Source organism: Nyctereutes procyonoides, unplaced genomic scaffold (assembly GCF_905146905.1).
Source record: "Nyctereutes procyonoides isolate TBG_1078 unplaced genomic scaffold, NYPRO_anot_genome, whole genome shotgun sequence".
In the NCBI taxonomy this organism is placed as follows: domain Eukaryota; kingdom Metazoa; phylum Chordata; class Mammalia; order Carnivora; family Canidae; genus Nyctereutes; species Nyctereutes procyonoides.
Genome location: NW_026575133.1, coordinates 7,688,816 through 7,707,769, shown reverse-complemented (window position 1 = coordinate 7,707,769; position 18,954 = coordinate 7,688,816). Strand labels below are relative to the sequence as shown.

General features: G+C 45.6%; 1 protein-coding gene across 2 annotated transcripts in view; it reads right to left on the bottom strand.

Annotated features, from left to right (window-relative positions):
* WBP1L (WW domain binding protein 1 like) overlaps positions 1–18,954 on the bottom strand; it is a 67,798-nt gene that overhangs the window by 34,554 nt on the left and 14,290 nt on the right. Inside the window, exon 1 of one of the 2 annotated variants that reach the window (XM_055300051.1) lies at positions 7,266–7,409. The exons of the other annotated variant lie outside the window; for it this stretch is intronic. Within the exon in view, the coding sequence (XP_055156026.1) occupies positions 7,266–7,292 (27 nt within the window). The 5' untranslated portion in view covers positions 7,293–7,409. Of the gene's footprint in view, positions 1–7,265; positions 7,410–18,954 lie in introns of those variants that run through there. 2 annotated transcript variants of the gene reach the window in all.

The window sequence follows — 18,954 nt, the reverse complement described above, 5'->3', positions numbered from 1 at the left end:
CCGCCATTCTTTTTTTTTTTTTTTTAATTTTTATTTATTTATGATAGTCACAAAGAGAGAGAGAGGCAGAGACACAGGCAGAGGGAGAGCAGGCTCCATGCACCGGAAGCCCGATGTGGGATTTGATCCCAGGTCTCCAGGATCACGCCCTGGGCCAAAGGCAGGCGCCAAACCGATGCGCCGCCCAGGGATCCCCAAAACTTTTCTTTTTTCTTTTTTTATTTATTTATGATAGTCACACACACACACACACACACACACAGAGAGAGAGAGAGAGAGAGAGAGAGGCAGAGACACAGGCAGAGGGAGAAGCAGGCTCCATGCTCCGGGAGCCCGACGTGGGATTCGATCCCGGGTCTCCAGGATCGCGCCCTGGGCCAAAGGCAGGCGCCAAACCGCTGCGCCACCCAGGGATCCCCCTACCCCCGCCATTCTTAAAGCATGTCTCCCTCTCTCCTGAAATGCATACAGCTTTCCCCTACTGCCCTTCCTCTCTGGGTAAAACAACAAGATAGGTCAAGCAAGTCACCTCCCAGAATTGAATCACCATCTCCAGCAACTAGCCACCGATGGCCTCTTACAAGGTCTGGGATTCAAGTCTAGTTGAGCCCTGCCCAGAAAAGCAATGGCTACAAAGGGGCACAGAAATGGCTAAAGCAGATGTGAGGAGACTGTTTCAACTCATTTTTGCTATAAATTAGCAACAGAGTCCAGAAGTGTGAGGGAAGGAGAGTTAAGAAACTAGTATCTATCTGGCTGCTAGGGAATTGGGGCAGAAAAATAAATTTTCTAGAAGGTTTTTGTTGTTGTTGTTTTGGGTTTTTTATTCATGAGAGACACAGAAAGAGAGGCAGAGACATCGGCAGAGGGAGAAGCAGGCTCCCTATAGGGAGCCCAATGCAGGACTCAATCCCAGGACCCCAGGATCACAACCTGAGCCCAAGGGAGATACTCACCTACTGAGCCACCTAGGTGCCCCTAGAAGTTTCTTCAGTAGTCCCAAATTATTGTTCTCCTGAACTAAAATTTACCTCTTCAAGGAAAAGGGGTGGGAGGGGGGTGGATCCAACTCGTGGGTTATCACTGGAGGAAGTGAATGTTTTCTTTGGCTCTACCCTGGATAAAAGTTTCAAAATCAGCAGATACAGTCTTCTTTTCCACTAAGTTACTATCCAGTCCACTGATTTCTCTTTGCTTTGATAACAGGAGTGTGATGAAAAAACAAGCTACATTCCTCTACAAAAGCAGTTTCTTGCAGCAGAGATGGTTGAGGGTTTAAAAATCCATCTGAGGGGCGCCTGGGTGGCTCAGTCAGCTGAGTGTCCGACTCCTGATTTCAGCTTGGGTCATGATCTCAGGATTGTGGGACTGAGCCCTGTAGTCAGGCTCCTTAATGAACGTGAATCCTGCTTGGGAGTCTCTCTCCCTTTTCACCTCTCCTACCACCACGTGCCCCCGCCCGTGTCCCACCCGCCCCCAATCTCTCTCTCACTCTTAAATAAATTAAATCTTTACGGAAAAAAATCCATCTGAAAGGGCCAAGATAAGAATCACCTTTTCCTACCTTTAAGTGACAGTAGGGAACTGAGGCACTCTATGGAGCTGACACTTAACGAGATTTTTACACACCAGCGCCAATAAGGATTTTGGCTTCAATCTCCAGTAGTACAAACATCAAATGTCACCTTGATGTTTGCTGCATTATATACAGCCAGTTCCCTTCCAAGCAGGGTCTTGCTTAATTTGTCCCGAACCTTGTAGAGAGAGACTAAGCACACACAGGTTTTTATGTCGGCTGGGACTCAATACTTGGGTCGTTTGCAGAGTGCAGGGTACACAGGGAGAAGATCTGGCAGATTTGGGTGCAGGTACCATTCCTGAGCAATATGCAAGAGAAGGACAACACTGTTCTCTCAGACCTGGCCTCAGTGCCACCACAGCCACACATTAGCTATGTGACACTAAAGAGATAGAAACTCCTTGAGTTTTGGTTTCCTCACACCAGAAAGGAAGTAGGATCTCCTATCTCATGGTGGCTGTCACAATGAAACAACAAATGCATCATGTAATGCTGGCTAACATTCAGCAGTTCAGGGGTTAAATTAGAAGTTGGCAAATTCCCTCTTCCCTCTCTCTAGTGATGGCTTTCACCCTACAGCTTTAGGCTGGCTTACATTATGGTATTTTCAGTGCTGTCCTTGTGAGACCCTAAGATCTCTCTCTCTTTTTTTTTTTTTTAAAGATTTTATTTATTTATTCATGAGAGATGCAAAAAAAGAGGCAAAGACACAGGCAGAGGGAGAAGCAGGTCCCTGCAGGGAACCTGATGCAGGACTCAATTCCAGGACCCCAGGGATCATGACCTGAGCCTAAGGCAGATGCTGAACCACTGAGTCACCCAGAAGCCCTCCCCAAGATCTCTTATTATGCCCAGGGAGTAACTGGGATTCAACATTCTGGTTGCCCTGTTACACTCAGCATCAAGCCAATCAAGGACCTATAGGCTCCTTGGGCCAGGAGCCTCATATTCTAACACAGGCAAAAGGACCTCAGTTTTGTTGAAAACTACTCATTTCTATTATCAAGGATCATCTCACTTTGGTGAGGACAATTTGGGGGAGAGTGGGCCCCTCCCACAGAGAAAGGCAACATTCTGAGGTGCACGATACAAATTATCTTGATAGATCTAGCATGAACTCCACCAGCCAGCAGCTGCCATCAACTGGTCCTTCCGCACACCTACAGTGCAACCACTGTGACCACTGGACTTTGGACAGGGCCACCTGCAGAAAGCCACCTCCTAACACCTGTGAACTCACAGTACCCTGTCCCTCTCTAATAGCACTCACCACCACCTGCTGAATGTTCCAATTACCCTGAGCACTTCCTTCCCCTACCAGACTGTAAATCCTGAGGGCAGAGATAGAGTTTATGTCTCTTTGTATCCACAACATGCTTTGGATGGAATACGTGCACAATACTTTTTTTTTTAAAGATTTTATTTATTTACTCATGAGAGACACACACACACACAGAGAGAGAGAGGCAGAGACACAGGCAGAGGAGAGAGAGAGAGAGAGGCAGAGACACAGGCAGAGGGAGAAGCAGGCTCCCTGTAGGGAGCCCGATGTGGGACTTGAACCATGGTCTCCAGGATCACTCCCTGGGCTGGAGGAGGTGCTAAACTGCTGAGCCACCCAGGCTGCCCACACAATACTTTTTAGATCTAGCATGTTAGTCCTGAGAATTCTCCCTCATTATGAAATCAATGCCTTCTGAATCAAACAGGAAATAGAATTCATTTAAATCAGCAAATGAAGAATGTTCTGTTGCAATCCTATTCTCTGAAAGTCAGTAATCCACCTGTTAGGTTTATATGAGGGATTCTCTCTGAACCAGAAAACTCATTTTCTGATCTCACCAGTTAAGAATGGGATAACTCAACTGTAGGGCCTATCTAAACTCTGGTACACAGTTCCATTCCCACAAAGTTCGGGGGGGGGACTCTTTTCTGAAGTTTAGCTCCTCCAAGCACAAAAAGACTGCTCTCTAGTCAACACTAGCTTCTAGCAAGCTGTCTTAACTGTCCCTTGCATGGAAGAACTAATACGACCTACAGTTTAATTGCCCTTTACAGACACTGAATTCATGTCACACTCATTATCAGACCAAAGGGCCTTAATGCCTTCTTCTTTCTCTGTGTCATAAAGGATGCCAGCAGTCGGTGAGCCAAAGTCCTTGTCTTGCCTCAGGCATACCTCATACTAAGACTCAAGAGATGACAGTTTCCCTTCTCATCTACAGGTGAAAATAAAAACAACACTCTCAACCTGGTCTGTCTGGAATGCTCTTTCCCCAGATCATATGTCTGGTAAACTCCTACTCATCCCTAAAGACTAGATTGGATATCACCTTCTCAAGGAAGCCTTTCATACACACCACTCTCCATCCCACATCCCCTGCTTGCCCACCCTCTACTGTCCTACGTCCTGGGCATTCCTGTTACAGCCTCAGCAGTTATCAGTTATCCTGCAATGATTTCCTTGCTACTAAACCTAGTGGGGCAGGGGGCACTCTCATATTTCCAAAAACTAGCTTGGTCAGAACCACCTGGGGAATTCACACAAATGCATGTTCCTGGGGCTTGGCCCCAGACCTACAAAATCTACCTCGTAATTAGCCCCACTCTCAGGTGATTTTTATGCATTTTGAGAACCAGTGCATTGGAGTATTAGCTCCTATGGGAACTCATGAGCTCCTATGGAAGTTAAGGGTTGTGCTTTATTTATCTTTGCATCCTTTGTGTCAGGTCCACATTCATTAAGTGTTCAAATCTCCCTGAAGGGCCATGATTCAGTAGATGCTGCATTCATGACAGTCTTCCACAGAGTAAATGCAAATGGGCCCAAAGAGACAGGCAATGTCTTAGTTGGAACCCAGGCCACCTAGAAACAAGCTTCAGAAAATATGCCCCAACTAAAACAATGCCATAATCCTGCTCTTCTCACACAGACATTGGGCAGAGCAGTCTAGGTAGTGAGAGAAATTCCTGGCTCTGGAATCAAAAGACCAGGGTTTAAAAAGAAACAACAGGGTTGCCTGGGTGGCTCAGTCGGTTGAGCATCTGACTCCTGATTTCAGCTCAGCTTATGATCTCAGGGTCATGGGATCAAGCCCCAGATTGGGCTCCGTGATCAGCTCAGAGTGTGCTGGAGATTATCACTCTCTCCCTCTGCCTCTGCCCCTCCCCTGGTTGTGTTCTTTCTCTCTCTCTCTCTCTCTCTCTCTCTCTCTGATAAATACATAAAATCTTACAAAGAAAAAAAAAGCTTCTATTACCATTTTCCTAGCTAGCTGAACAACTTTGGGCCAACGGCTTACCTCTTATAAGCCTCAGCATGCACTTCTGCAGAAATAGAATCACACTACAACGTAAGACAGGGTTGTTATGTGGATTAAGAAAGAAAAGAAATGTACGAAAGTTCATATGTATTATGTATGATAAAGACCAATAGAATATATATTTTTGTCATTTTTAAAAGACAGAATTATTAACAAGTAATCTTTAGAAAGCTAGCTTTTCTATAGCTCCAGTAAAGAATAGTTATACTGTCAGACACAGAAATGCTAGAAATACACAGCCTGCCTAGGGCTCTGCACTCAACCTGGAATCTGCATAAGATTCTCCCTCTGCCCCTCCATGCACCCACCCTCTGCCCCTGAGTGTACACATGTTCTCTCTCAAATAAATAAAGCTTAAAAAAAAAAAGAAACAAACAAACAAACAAGAGCTTAAGATTCACCTGCTCTTGATCCTCTGAGATGCTCCCCAGGACCACCAACTCGGCCCTTCACTTGATCTACTACATCCTCTCACTCAGCTGAGGAGCTCTCCTCTTCTTGACTGGTCAATATACAATGTGACTAGCATACTCGTATAGTAAGCGACAGCCTCCCAACGCGCCCAGAGAGCTCACGCTGATAGGCCTTTCCACTCCACCCTCCACCTCTAGTCATTGGGCTTCTAGTTCTCCATATCTGTGGGCTCTCGCATCCCTTAGGGAGGAGTACATAGAAACAATGGTTACATTTTTACTAAATGCCCACTCTCAGCCAGCCAAGGTACCTCGTTTTAAATACATTCTTTTGTGAAAACCTCTCAGTAAATCTTCCAGTAGGTTTTATTATTTTCATTTCAAAGATGAGGTTCAGAGCAGTTAAGGGCCTGCCCAAGACCCTGGAGTGGCAGGCGGGAGGACAGGATATGGACACAGGCCTTTCTGGCTCCCCAGCCCTGCTCCTCCCACCCTACCACAAAGTTTCCACCTCTTGCCTCCTGACATCTGACATGCATGCATGGGATGTACCATTTCCTTTTTTTTTTTTTTTTTTTTGATGTACCATTTCCAATGCTGTACAAAATCCTCACCAGGGGTACACTTGGGTGGCTCAGTAGCTGAGGGCCTGCCTTTGGCTCAGGTCGTGATCCCAGAGCCTGCTTTTCCCTCTGCCTATGTCTCTGCCTCTCTCTCTCTCTCTCTCTCTCTCTCTCTGTCTCTCATGAATAAATAAATAAAATCTTAGAAAAAAAAACCCTCACCAGGTCTCCCTCTGCCCATAGGTTATCCTTTCTTGGGGACAGAGGAGGGGCTCAAATGTCCCCCCCAACCCCCTGGCCTATCAGCTGCCCCAAAGAACACTGAAGATTAACAAGAGAACCGATGGTATGTATGGAGTGAGCTTTTCAGAGACACTTAATTTTAAAGAATTTTGGGCAACCCAAGGGAGATTTGCTCACCTAGCACTTTTCTAACAGTGAGACTAAACCAGCAGTCCCTAGCAGCAACTCGCTAAGACTTCTGCTTTCATCTCATCTATCGCTTTTCCTCACCCAGGAACAGGCAGCAGAGGGTGTGTGTCTGTCCCTACCCCCTCTTACAGCCACTGGTTACAGTCACACATTCCAATAAAGACATGCCTCTTAGACCAAAGGGGGTGGGGTGGGGTGGCCAACTCTCAGAAGCCCTGGAACAAATAGTTGGCAACAGCTGTGTTCTCAGCAGACAGCAGTTGGTCTCTTGCTACTGTTTTCTCATTCCACACCAGGTTACGGGCTATAATTTAGTGCCTCTACTTCAAACAGCAGTTTGCATAGCTATCAAGACTACCACAGGGGTCTGTTCGCTCTGAAAAATCTGCCAGGAACACCGAAATGTGGCCAATCCCATCCCCATCCCTCTGAGATAGCCAGGTTGTCCCTGAGCCACACAGCCCTGACCACATGCCCACAAGGAGAAAGCCTCCGGGTGCCCATTCCTCTATTGATCCCCCTACCCCCCACGTAGAATCTCTTTAGAACGAGAGAGAAATGTTAAGAAATCTCTGCTAACTAACCAAATCAAAATGTAGAAGGAAGAAAAGCAGTTTGGATCAAGAATCTAGTCTGCCTCTCCTTCTCCCCAGTCTCTCCCCTCAGCTGTTCCCTCTCTAAGGCTTTGGAAACAACTTTATGGTTTCTAATGGAAAAACAGAATGGACAGCCCCAGAGACCTCAGGGATGTATGGGGTTAAGAACACGGTGGCTCTAGAAGGAAGGAACAACTAGCACACAAGAAGACTGGAAATTTCTGCACGGGAGCTGGCCTGCTCTAGCTGCGAGAGACATTTTCTCAAAGGTTCCCTCCACCCAAAGCTGTAGTACAACAAACAAGCTCCCACCCTTCTTCCCTGCCCAAACCCGATCGACGGATAACCAGTTCAATTACCTGTCTAAGACCCAAAAGGAAAGGCATCCTGCAAGAGCATCGTCCACACTAACGTTTGGAACAAAGGGCTTTTAAAAGTTAAGGTCTTGGAATGAGCATTTCCCCAGGTGGGCCTGCGTGCTCGGCGGTCCCAGCTAAACGGCCTTCCTTAGCAAAGAAGAGAAAGTAAACAGAGTCCTGGGACCAGGCAGGCGCTCTCCCTCCTGCTGTCCTCACTACTCCCCCGGCCTGGCTCCGACCCACCCCCACCTTCTCGTGACATATCTCAGACGCAGCAAAGCCCAAGCTGTCTGCCAAGGGGGAAATGACATCAGTTCAGGCACAGCAGAAACAACTCCAGACAGCTGCTGTGGAATACTGAGGAGGATGTGCTGCAAACCCATGATGGCCAGCCCCGGACCCACCTCGCGCTGGAGCCTGAGACAGGAGGGCTGCCGCCCTACTCGCTCTACTCGGGTCCCCTTGGCTCTGAGCTGGTGCATAGAAATCAAATCTCTCAAGCTGAAATGGGCTACATTTCTCTGAATAAGGACTGGCCTCTAGAGCCCCCAGACTATTGTTTCTCCTCCTTGGGAAGGAAAGTTAAGCCCAGTGATAGTTTCACCGACACTTTTCCGCCCTGGCTCCCACTGAGTCAGTGCTCAATAAATAACAGTTGTGTTAAGCCCGGTTGTCCCAACTTTCTCTAGAGATTGAGGCAATTACCAGGGAGGGTTTGGGAGGCACCTTTCCCCCAGCTAAGGTAGGACATGCTACTTCGGACACTGACCTCTGGAGCCCTCGCTTCTACAGGAGAGTTTATATTTCATAAACAAATTGCACATGTACAGGTGCCAACATGTTTCCTCACTTGTCTTACAAAAGGTACAACAAGTCCTACGGCAGCCTCCAAGTTGCCAGTAAAGCAGATCATCTATATTTAAACCAACTCTTGGGACACCTGGGTGGCTCAGCGGTTGGGTGCCTGCCTTCAGCCCGGGCATGATCCTGCGGTCCCGGAGTTGACTCCCACATCCGGCTCCCTGCATGGAGCCTGCTTCTCCCTCTGCCTGTGTCTTTGCTTCTCTCTCTCTCTGTCTTTCATGAATAAATAAATAAAATATTTAAAAAAAATAAAATATAAATAGACAAACCAACTCTTGCTTCTGAAAAGTTCACCTTCGTAGGTCTGTCGTGCTTTCTTCTCAAAGCTCAGGTTAGGGAGAAAATGGCTAACAGCACGCTTTGCACAAGAAAAAAAGGCCCTGGGGCTGGCCTGCTCTCACCTGGCCATCCCCTTCCCTAACCAGCAGGTCACAGCCGCTCTCCTTGGCCCTGAATCCTCTACCACAACACTAACAAAGAACAAAAGGTTCATGTTCGGATTTGTCCTTGCAAAAATGACTCCTCTCAGAGGACTTTATAAATCCAAAGTTACTTTCTAGTAACTTCTGGGGCTGCGGATTGATTATATTTTCCATCACCCAAAGCAAGTATGTCTCATCTTTCTTTTTATTTTCTGCAACAGTTTTCTTCCAGTGATATTCATCGAAGGCCTCCACGGGAGTGGCACTGTGCCGGGCATGACCCAGGTAAAATCAGAAATGGCTCTTGCAAATTAGTATCTCTCACCCCCACCTAGGACAATAAATTAGCAGCACACAACACTTATTGCATGGTGAGTAGCCAATAGTACTTTTCAATCGTTAGTGAATCCAGCCAGACACACAATGTGCTTGCTGCAGGTCTCCCACTGATGGTCAAGGTCACACTGACTTTCCTGACTGAGGAAATGAATGAGCCAAGCCAGCTGAGCCATTTCCTCGAGGCTCATGCAAAGAACAAATCCCAGCCTCATTGCTACCAGAAGAGAGAAGAGGAGTGATGGGTAGAGGGCAGTAGCTTTTGCTGCTGCAGGTGTTTCGGGGCTAGGGGGCCATTCTTCAGCAAGTATGTATTCTCAGAGCCCATCCCATGCCTTGTTACCACTCACACACACAGGCCAAATTAGCAAAAGGGAGGACAGGAGACAGGCAGGTCTGGGTGACCACCAGAAGACACATGCAGCACTATGATTTTTGTCAGCGAAAGTGGAGAAAAGGGCACCCGCAGCCCTTCCAGGGCAACTCTGGTCTGAAATTACCTAATAAGACACAGCAGCACCTGCAATTCTCTGGAAAGAGTACCACGGCTAAGTGTACTTTTTCATTCATTGCAGTGTGCCAGACACTGTTCCAGGTGCTGATGACACTGCCATGGGCAAAATGCTCAAGGACCTTTGCTCTGATGGGCTATGGAAACATTCCACATTTCTAAATAATGCTCATCAACAGTGATCTCTGAATAAGTGGAATTGCAGCAAAATTACTAGAAATCCAAAAATAATTTTGTAAAAGTTCAATCTAAATTATCAAAATTGCATCATAGGCTTCCCAATTTTCCCCTAATGAATCATCATCCTTTTATGGATGTAACTCAAAAGCAGTGTTTCTAATCAGCAGCTGTCTACTTTTATCTTCTTACAAAATTATAAAATCCTGTGTACAAGGCAGCATTAAACTCCATGCATTACACCAAGCACAATATCCCATACTCTAACAAAATGCTGATAATAGCTTCTTTCTCACTAATCTTGTCCCTGCCCCACCGGCCAGTCCCTTGCTGACTAACCCTCATTGGGCACTGAGATATGGGGGAGGTAAGAAAGAGACAACTGGCAAATGTGGGCAGCCCTAGGAAGGCAAGTTCACTTTTTGCCATGTGACCACAACGCAATGACAAAGTAGTCAGCTTTGGGATTTCAGAGGCAAAGATGATCATTAGCAATTTCTACTAGTATGGGTTAAAAAAAAAAAAAAAAAGAGTCCTTTTATGTGAGCGACCCAGGCTCATACATGATAGACTAAAGTAAGTCAAATCCTTCTACGATTTTAGTCATCTGCCTGACAATGCAGAATTTAATTCAATGCTGAATTCACCAATTTAAAAAAGGGGGGGGGAGTCTTACTACACCAGAATTAAGCAGGATTATGTTATCAAAATGTTGCAGTTTAACAGCTGCTTGTGGCCCCAGGTAATGTATGAGCCACCCTTCCACTGACCTAGCCCTTTCCTCCTCAGTTTATTTTATTTTTTTAAGATTTTATTTATTTATTCATGAGAGACACACACAGAGAGAGAGAGGCAGAGACACAGGCGGAGGGAGAAGCGGGCTCCACACAGAGAGCCTGACGCAGGACTCAATCCTGGGACTCCAGGATCACACCCTTGGCCAAAGGCGGCACTAAACCGCTGAGCCACCCGGGCTGCCCACTTCCTCCCCAGTTTAGAGAACCCCCAAAGATAGGAAGAATTGCTGAAATCTTTTGGATTCTGAATAACGTTTTAAGAAGACACCCTACAAAGTGTATACGTTCACAGTTAATAGAATTCATCCTTCCACTGTGTTGATATAAGAATCTTTCAGCAGTATTTTTCTAGGCACCCTATCCATTTATAATCTTTAAATTCTGGGATGGAGGTGGCAAGTTATTTTTTCAGTACTGACAATGAGCCATACTCTGGGCTAAGAACTCCTGTGTAACCCACCTCAAACACCACAACAAACTCACGATGTAGGTAGTACCCCCCTGTTCAGTTACAGAAACTGAAGCATATGGACACCTTGCCCCGGGTCACACAGCTAGCAGTAGGAGAGCAAGGATATGAATAAAGCCTCTAGCTCCAAAGACTCTTTCCTTGACAGTAATACAGATGTCATAATATCAGACCAAAAGTTACCAGTGAGGCAAACACCAGAACTGAGGGTCAGCTGAACATTGAGCAGCTATGCACATGCCTAGTCAGTGCCCCAGAACCCTGTTTCAGAAGACTGCCACTTACACTGGTTCTGATAGTTGTATTCTAGAGCACAGAGGATAGGCCCTGAGGCCACAGGACACCCATTCTGACCCACTTTAGAACCCAAGTTCTTTTTTTTAAAGATTTTATTTATTTACTCATAAGATACATGGAGAGAGAGAGAGAGAGAGAGAGAGAGAGAGAGGCAGAGACACAGGCAGAGGGAGAAGCAGGCTCCATGCAGGGAGCCTGACATGGGACTCGATCCTGGGTCTCCAGGATCACGCCCTGGGCTGAGGATGGCGCTAAACCACTGAGCCACCCAGGCTGCCCTAGAACCCAAGTTCTATGAGGTAAATTGGGAAATTCCTAAAGTTCTCATTTGTTCTCAGCACACAAAACTGGCCTCTGTGCAATGAGACAGCTGGTATAGAAGATCTTCTATGCCTTGGATCTCAGGTAGCTGGTGAAATGTTCCCACACTGTGTCATGGCAAGGTGAGACTGGAAGGAGACTAGGGCTAAAGGCTGGGGGTTTTTTATTTCACAATCAAGGAATGTGAAGAAGCAGTTTTCTCAGAATAGGACAACAACTGCCAGGCTTCTAGGATGGGAGATAATCTCTAGACCCAAGCCATTTTTACTTCCAGGAGCTTTAGAGCAGAGGCTGCTAGGCAGACAGAACATCTAAGATGAGAGATCTTTCTTATCTTTCTCAGATGGGGCACAGGCATATCAAAATGCCTTCCAGTTTGGACTCAAAAACAACAACCAAAAAAAACCCAAACCAAACCAAACCAAACCAAACAACAACGACAGAAACCCAGAAGTACAGATGAACTCCAAACCCCAAACTGAAGTGAGTGCCACAAAAGTAAAACCGAGGCATCCTCATATCCTGAATGTAAGGCTGGGCATCAATAAAAGGATCCTGAAGTAATTATTTTGGGGAATGCCATGGGAAAGATTCCAAACCCAAAACAAAAATTTGCAGAACTCTGCCAAGTAGAAATGCTAAAGACTGCTTAGTTGCCAGAAACCAAGAATATTAGCTTATCTGTGTCCTGGGGCTGGACAAAGGCAAACATGTAGCAAGCCTGCTGAGACAAGAAAACACACCTTTCCTGGTTTCTGAATAGGACAAGGAGTTCTACAAGTCACACAGGGCTTGCAGGGGTGTCTGGTAGTGTCTATGGATATAGCGGCGCCTGGCTGACGCAGTCGGTAGACCATGGAACTCTTGATCTCGGGGTCATGTATTCGAGCCCCCATGTTGGCTATAGAGATTACTTAAAAACAAAAACCAAAAATCTAAAAAAAACCTATGGCTGCTTTCCTACTATTGAGTCTTCCGGGAAAGATGGCTAGGCAAACAGCCCTTAACTGTGGTATGCAATCACTTGCTAAACATCAAACAATATGTTTAGAGAGGAGTACTCTAACATATGTTGATATCTCAGCCCTTACAAGTGAAAAAGGGGAGCTTCAGTGAAGTTAGGTAACTTGTTCAAGGACACACACATAGTAGGCAGGGGAGCCAGGGCTTCAATCAGGCCTGTGTGACTCTAAAATGGCTTGCACATGCATGGAGATGGTATTCTGATATTGTAAATGTCACTCTCCCCTCATCTGTGACCCAGAAAGTAACAGTCACATCCAGCCCATTCTGGCTGTAGCATCAGGATGAGGAGGATGCACTATTGGATGAACTAGTCTTGCCCTGGAGGATTTATTTATTTCATTGCCCAGTGAAGGAGAAAAGACAGCATGTACAGAAACAAACAGAGGCATCCTATAATAAACGTAGGGGAGCAGTAGAGACAGTAACTGCAAGAAGAGCTCGAAGAAGGGAGGTCAGTCAGGGACAGAATGGCCAAAGAAAGCTGCATCAAGACAGGTACTAGGGACGCCTGAGTGGCTCAGTGGCTGAGCGTCTGCTTTGGCTCAGGTCATGATCCTGGGGTCCTGGGATCAAGTCCTCCATCAGTCTCCCTGCGGGGAGCCTGCTTCTCCCTCTCCTGTGTCTCTGCCTATCTCTCTGTGTCTCTCATGAATAAATAAATAAAATCTTTAAAAAAAAAACCCACAGAAAACAAAAGACAGATACTAAAATAACACATAGGCTAGGGGCAGGAAGATGAGCATGGCAGGCAGAGCCAAGTATAGCCCAAAGCATAGAAACAAGGAAACATGGGGCATCTAAGAAAGACACAAGATTGGGCACAGATGAGTTGGAGGGAGAAGGCAGAAAAGAGCCCCATGCACCAAAGACCTCTGACTGGCACATTTGTTCTTTATGATGACTGCAGTAGCATCATGAATAGCAAGGACAGGATTTTATAGTTTACTTAATATCTTAGGCTCTCTTTTTGTTTGTTTACATCTTGGAGTTGCTCCTGCTCCACTCTGGGGAGGGTGGGGGAGGTGGAGGGAAGATACCATTTTCAAAGATCTTTTAAATAAAGAGAGAGAGAAATAAAAGTAGCAGAAGGTGATGATGAAATCTTAAGAAAATTCCTCTATGTAAGTCAAGTTCTGACCCAGCTGTCTTGTCTGAGAAAAAGAGAAGGAAAAAACAAAACACAAAATAGCAGAAGCTGAGACCAGTTTAACAACAACTCCCTGAGGTTCCTGGCTTTTCCGCCCCCTAACAAGAAAATCCTTCTGGGTTGACAATCAATCACTCTGCAAATATTTATTACCTTCCGGGGACAGATCTTTCCTGTGCCTGCTCCCTCTAGAGAGTGCAGGGGTCTCTGAAACTCAGCGTTGACCGTGAACTGTCCCTGAGTTAATGGGCTGCCACTGATCTGCAACTCTAGCTTTATCAAGTACAACAGCAGCCTTGTTTGTTTTTGTACCGAAATGCCAGGTTCATTTTTTTTTCCTGCCCTGAAAACAGTTGAACCCCCAACCAAACCAGCAAGTAGCCAAGAATTACATGACAATCAGCACGCTCTGGCTCATGGCTCAGGGCACTCTCCATGTCTCCTCCCAAGCTGCTCTCTAAACTGAAGATTGGACTAAGAACAAAAAGAGGGACATGCCACTTGATGGGATGAGCACTGGGTGTTATACTACATGTTGGCAAACTGAATTTAAATTTAAAAAATGTTAAAAAAAAAAAAAAAAAGAGGAACCTGGGTGGCTCAGTGGTTGAGCATCTGCCTTTGGCTCAGATCGTGATCCAGGGGTCCTGGGATCAAGTCCCTGCTCTGGGCTCCCCTCAGGGAGCCTGCTTTTCCCTCTGCCTATATCTCTGCCTCTCTCTGTGTGTCTCTCATGAATAAATAAAATCTTTTAAAAATAATTAATTAATTAATTAATTAATTAATGTTTTTAAAAGGAGGGACATGGGTCACACCCAGTATCTGACACACACTGCGATGCAACCTGCAAAAAGCCTTAACTCCATTAGGAAAATTAGTCTTCAAGGTCTCTGCTAAATCTGATTTCACTTTTCCCTTTATCTCAGCTTGGAACAAGACAAGGAGAGACATGACTCACTTCAGGTGGAAACACGCATATAGTGGTGGCAGGCCCACCGGAAGGGCTAACAGCAAAGTCATTTTATTAAAGGCACCTGAACTCTTGAGTTGCTGGAAGCAGCTCCAGGCCCTATGGATGCAAGGTCAGAAGAGTAACTACTCACACTGCCCAGAAACCATCCTGGTTGTGCTTTTATAGGGAAATCCACCCACTCTTTTAGGGGTCATAAACTCAGCAAAATGATTTCTTCTCAGGCCTGTCTCCTCCTCTAAAGTAGAAGCAACATAAAAGCAAGATGTCTAGAGACGCCTGGTTGAGTGTCTGCCTTTGGCTTGGGGTGTGATCCCAGGATCTGGGATCAATTCCTGCATCCGGCTCCCTGTGGGGAGCCTGCTTCTTCCCCTATGTCTCTGCTTCTCTCTCTCTTTCCGTGTCTCTCATGAATAAATAGATAAAATCTTAAAAAAAAAAAAGCAAGATGTCTAACTACCACTTCTGTGTCCCTCATCTTACCAACCAATGCCTTGCACAAAGTAAACCCTCAAAAAAAGATTGGTACATGGATAAAGAGATAGATGAATAAAGAGAAGACTGTAAAAAGGAAGTTACTACAGCTGAATTCCCAGAAGACAGTGCAAGTGACATGTTCATGGCCACAGAAACCCGATAAACAGCTAAGAGGTCAGAAGAGCACATGGATATAACTAGGAAACACTGTGTGTCTCCATTATCTGTATATCTGTAATTTCTCTACAGAGGAATTTAAAGCATTTAAACCATCTCAAAAGCAAAATTCCCTTAGAATGGGATGTGACCTAACCCCTATTCATTTTTCGATTATGGGGACTGGGATGAAGCTGCTCTTGGTTTTGCTGCCGATCACCAGCTAACTTCATTAAGCAACACCTAGAGGTTGCCTTTTTTTTTTTTTTTTTTTTTTTCCCCGTATAAATGATCGTGAAACTTAATGAGGTCTAGCTGGAAATACAGCTCCTGGCACTATATCTTCCCTCATTTCCTGGATCTTATGTAAATCAAATATTACCTCCTCCCTCCTTGGGCTATTCGATAACCAATCTACTCCAGGTCTTGAGAGTTCATGGTCAAAAGCACCAGAAGGAAACATTACAACAAAGTTATCCCTCCCATAAGTTGTAGGGAGTGGAAAAGCTTCTGCAACACACACCCCCGCAGCCCAAGGGAAACAATGATGAAAAGTGATAAAACTGGAGAGGGCATCATAACAGATGAATCCTCTGGTCCTTTCGTCATAATATGCCCAACCATAGGCCACACCTGAACCCTGGACTCCCAGGCCACAGAGAGTGAGGCAACAAAGCTGACAGTATGTAACCCTACTTCAAAACCATCTTGACCCACCGTCCAAATCATGCAGCACTAGAGCAAAAGCAGAAGTAGGCAGAGAGATGCTACGTTACAGGCCTAAGGCTTAGAGAGAGAAAAGCTAAAAGTGCCTTTGAGAAAGCATCTCCCATCATGGCAAGCAAGAAGGGCCTTCCCTGAAAAATAAAATTAGCAGGTACTCATACCTTTATGACTATATCTATTGTTCCAAAGTCTTCCACTTTATTCAAGATGCACATTCTGCTCAATATTGCAGAAAAGGTGGAGCTAGGCAGTGAGAGAGACAGTAAGTCATCATCCTTGTAGAACTCAAAGTTTATAAACTACTCTCGCATTCATTTTAGTTGCTCCTTGTATCAGCTGGTGACAGGGCTAGAAGTTTTTACACACCCCACTTGCCAGACAATATAGTGAATGTCTGAAAATGTGCAATGACCTAGGGCCAGACTTAGTGCTTCTGACTGAAGGGGCAGAGGTCTTCCCATGGAACCCTGGCGAGTGACACAAACTAGACTCTACTGGGGCTCTGGCATTCTCCCTATTCTTATGACCCTACCCCAACTGCTCAAATTCTCTGAGGTGGTTGGCTACTTCTATCAGCGTCACCCAGAGATGGCTTTGACGCAGCCATTTCTGCGATAAGAGGCTCATGTGGTCAAAGAAGTCCGCTGTCTCTCCTGGAGATTCAGGACGCAGGTGCTTTAGAGTTAAGCCTCTGAGGAGTCTCACAGTTAAGAGGCCTGTTAAAACCCAAATCTCCTACATTTCAAATGGCACAGTCTTTCTTTCTTACCAAACATCTGTTCATGGCATCATTATCTCTATGGTTTCTGTCAGCCTCCACAGAACAATTCTGTGTTCCCGTTCTCCCTCAGCAGCTTTTGTTCATCTGCTGTGAACCCCCCCCCCAGTTCTGTACCTTGAGGGCAAGCATAGTCAGGCACAGGACAGGGACACGCAGCTGAGGCCCCCAGAGAGGTGAAAAGAGGACAAACTATGCTGACAGGTCTTCTGCTTTTCTCAGGTTTCTCTGAACGTTTGTGCAATCTCAGATAAGAGTAGGATTTCCCCCCAAATTCTCCCTATGCTAGAAATTGAGTGCAAAAGTCCTAAGTTAATCTTTCACTTTAGACACTGGGGAGAGGTTGGAAAGGGAGATCTATTGTGACAAGATGACAAAGAAAGAGTTTTGTTGGTTTTTTGGGGGGGGCGGGGGGAAGGTTTGCCACGGTTGAGACTCCACCACTGGATGTGGTCAAGTGAAAGAGAAAGCTGTAGTTGGAAGGGTGCCTCTGACACTCACAGGACTGGCGGGGATTCCCGAGGAGAAATTTTTTTTTTTTTTTTAGTTTTTATTTATTTATTCCTGAGAGAGAGAGAGAGAGAGAGAGAGAGAGAGAGAGGCAGAGACACAGGCAGAGGGAGAAGCAGGCTCCATGCAGGGAGCCTGACGTGGGACTCGATCCCGGGTCTCCAGGATCCGGCCCTGGGCCAAAGGCAGGCACCAAACCACTGAGCCACCCAGGGATCCCGGGAGAAACTTTTTTTAAAGTAGAGGAGCACTTAGTGAGGCTTACTTACTTAGGAAAGCTGAAGAAGTGTCATTTATTAGCTGAATTTTCTCTTTTTTTTTTTTATAAAGATTTATTTATTTATTTATTCATAGAGATGCAGAGAGAGAGAGGCAGAGACACAGGCAGAGGGAGAAGCAGGCTCCATGCAGGGAGCCCGACGTGGGACTCGACCCAGGGTCTCCAGGATCACGCCCTGGGCTGCAGGCGGCGCTAAACCGCTGCACTATCGGGGCTGCCCAAATTTTCTTTTTAAAATAAAAGATTTTATTAATCTATTTGAGAGAGAGAGAGAAAGAATATGAGTGGGCAGAGGGAGAGGGAGAAGCAGGCCCCCTGCTGAGCAGGGAGCCAGGACGCAGCACTCGATCTCTCAGGGCCCTGAGATCATGACCTGAGCCAAAGGCAAACCTTTAACTGACTGAGCCACCCAGGTGCCCCCGTATATTAGCTGAATTTTCTTTTTTTTTTTTTAAGATTTTATTTATTCATGAGAGACAGACGGAGAAAGAGAGGCAGAGACACAGACACAGGCAGAGGGAGAAGCAAGCCCCATGCAGGGAGCCCGATGTGGGACTTGATCCCAGGACCCCATGATCACAACCCAAGTCAAAGGCAGGCGCTCAACCGTCAAGCCACTCAGGTGTCCCTTAGCTGAATTTTCTAATGGTATTTTTATCTCTGGATATAATTTAAGTTCTCAAATGCAAGATCTTATTTTTTTAAGATTTTATTTATTTATTCATGACAGACACAAAGAGAGAGGCAGAGACACAGGCAGAGAGAGAAGCAAGCTCCCTACAGGGAGCCTGATGCGGGGCTCGATCCCAGAACCCCGGGATTGCAACCTGAACCAAAGGCAGACGCTCAACCACTGAGCCATCCAGGTGCTCCACATGCAAGATCCTATAACATTAAGCAATTATTGTCAATTTTTTAGGGTATGATACGATAGGGTGGTTGTGCTGAGGAACAAAATCCTTTTATCTTTTAGAGATCAAACAGAACTATATGGTTGAAATGATATGGAGTCTGCAGTCTTCTTCAAAATAACTTCACCAGGCACGAATGAAAGTGAAAGTGGATACAGACAAAAGAGGATAGGCCATGACAATAAAATGCTGAAGTTGAGTGATGGGGACATGGGGGTTCATTATACCATTCTCTTTATTTTTATTCTATATTTTAAATTTTTCCATAATACAGATATTCAAAGGATTCTATTCTAAATAATGTCTGCTCTTGACCCAGAGGAATATTAAGCTTTACAGAGCCCTTGAAGGAACTAAGGAACATCAAAAGCTCAAGTGACAAAAGAAAAAAAAGAATACACTGGGCTTCCCCCAAATGAAAAATGATTGTGCTTCAAAGAGCATGATCGAGAAAGTGAAAGACAAAACAAAACAAAAACCACCGCAAGGGAAAAATATTTGCTAATCATTTATC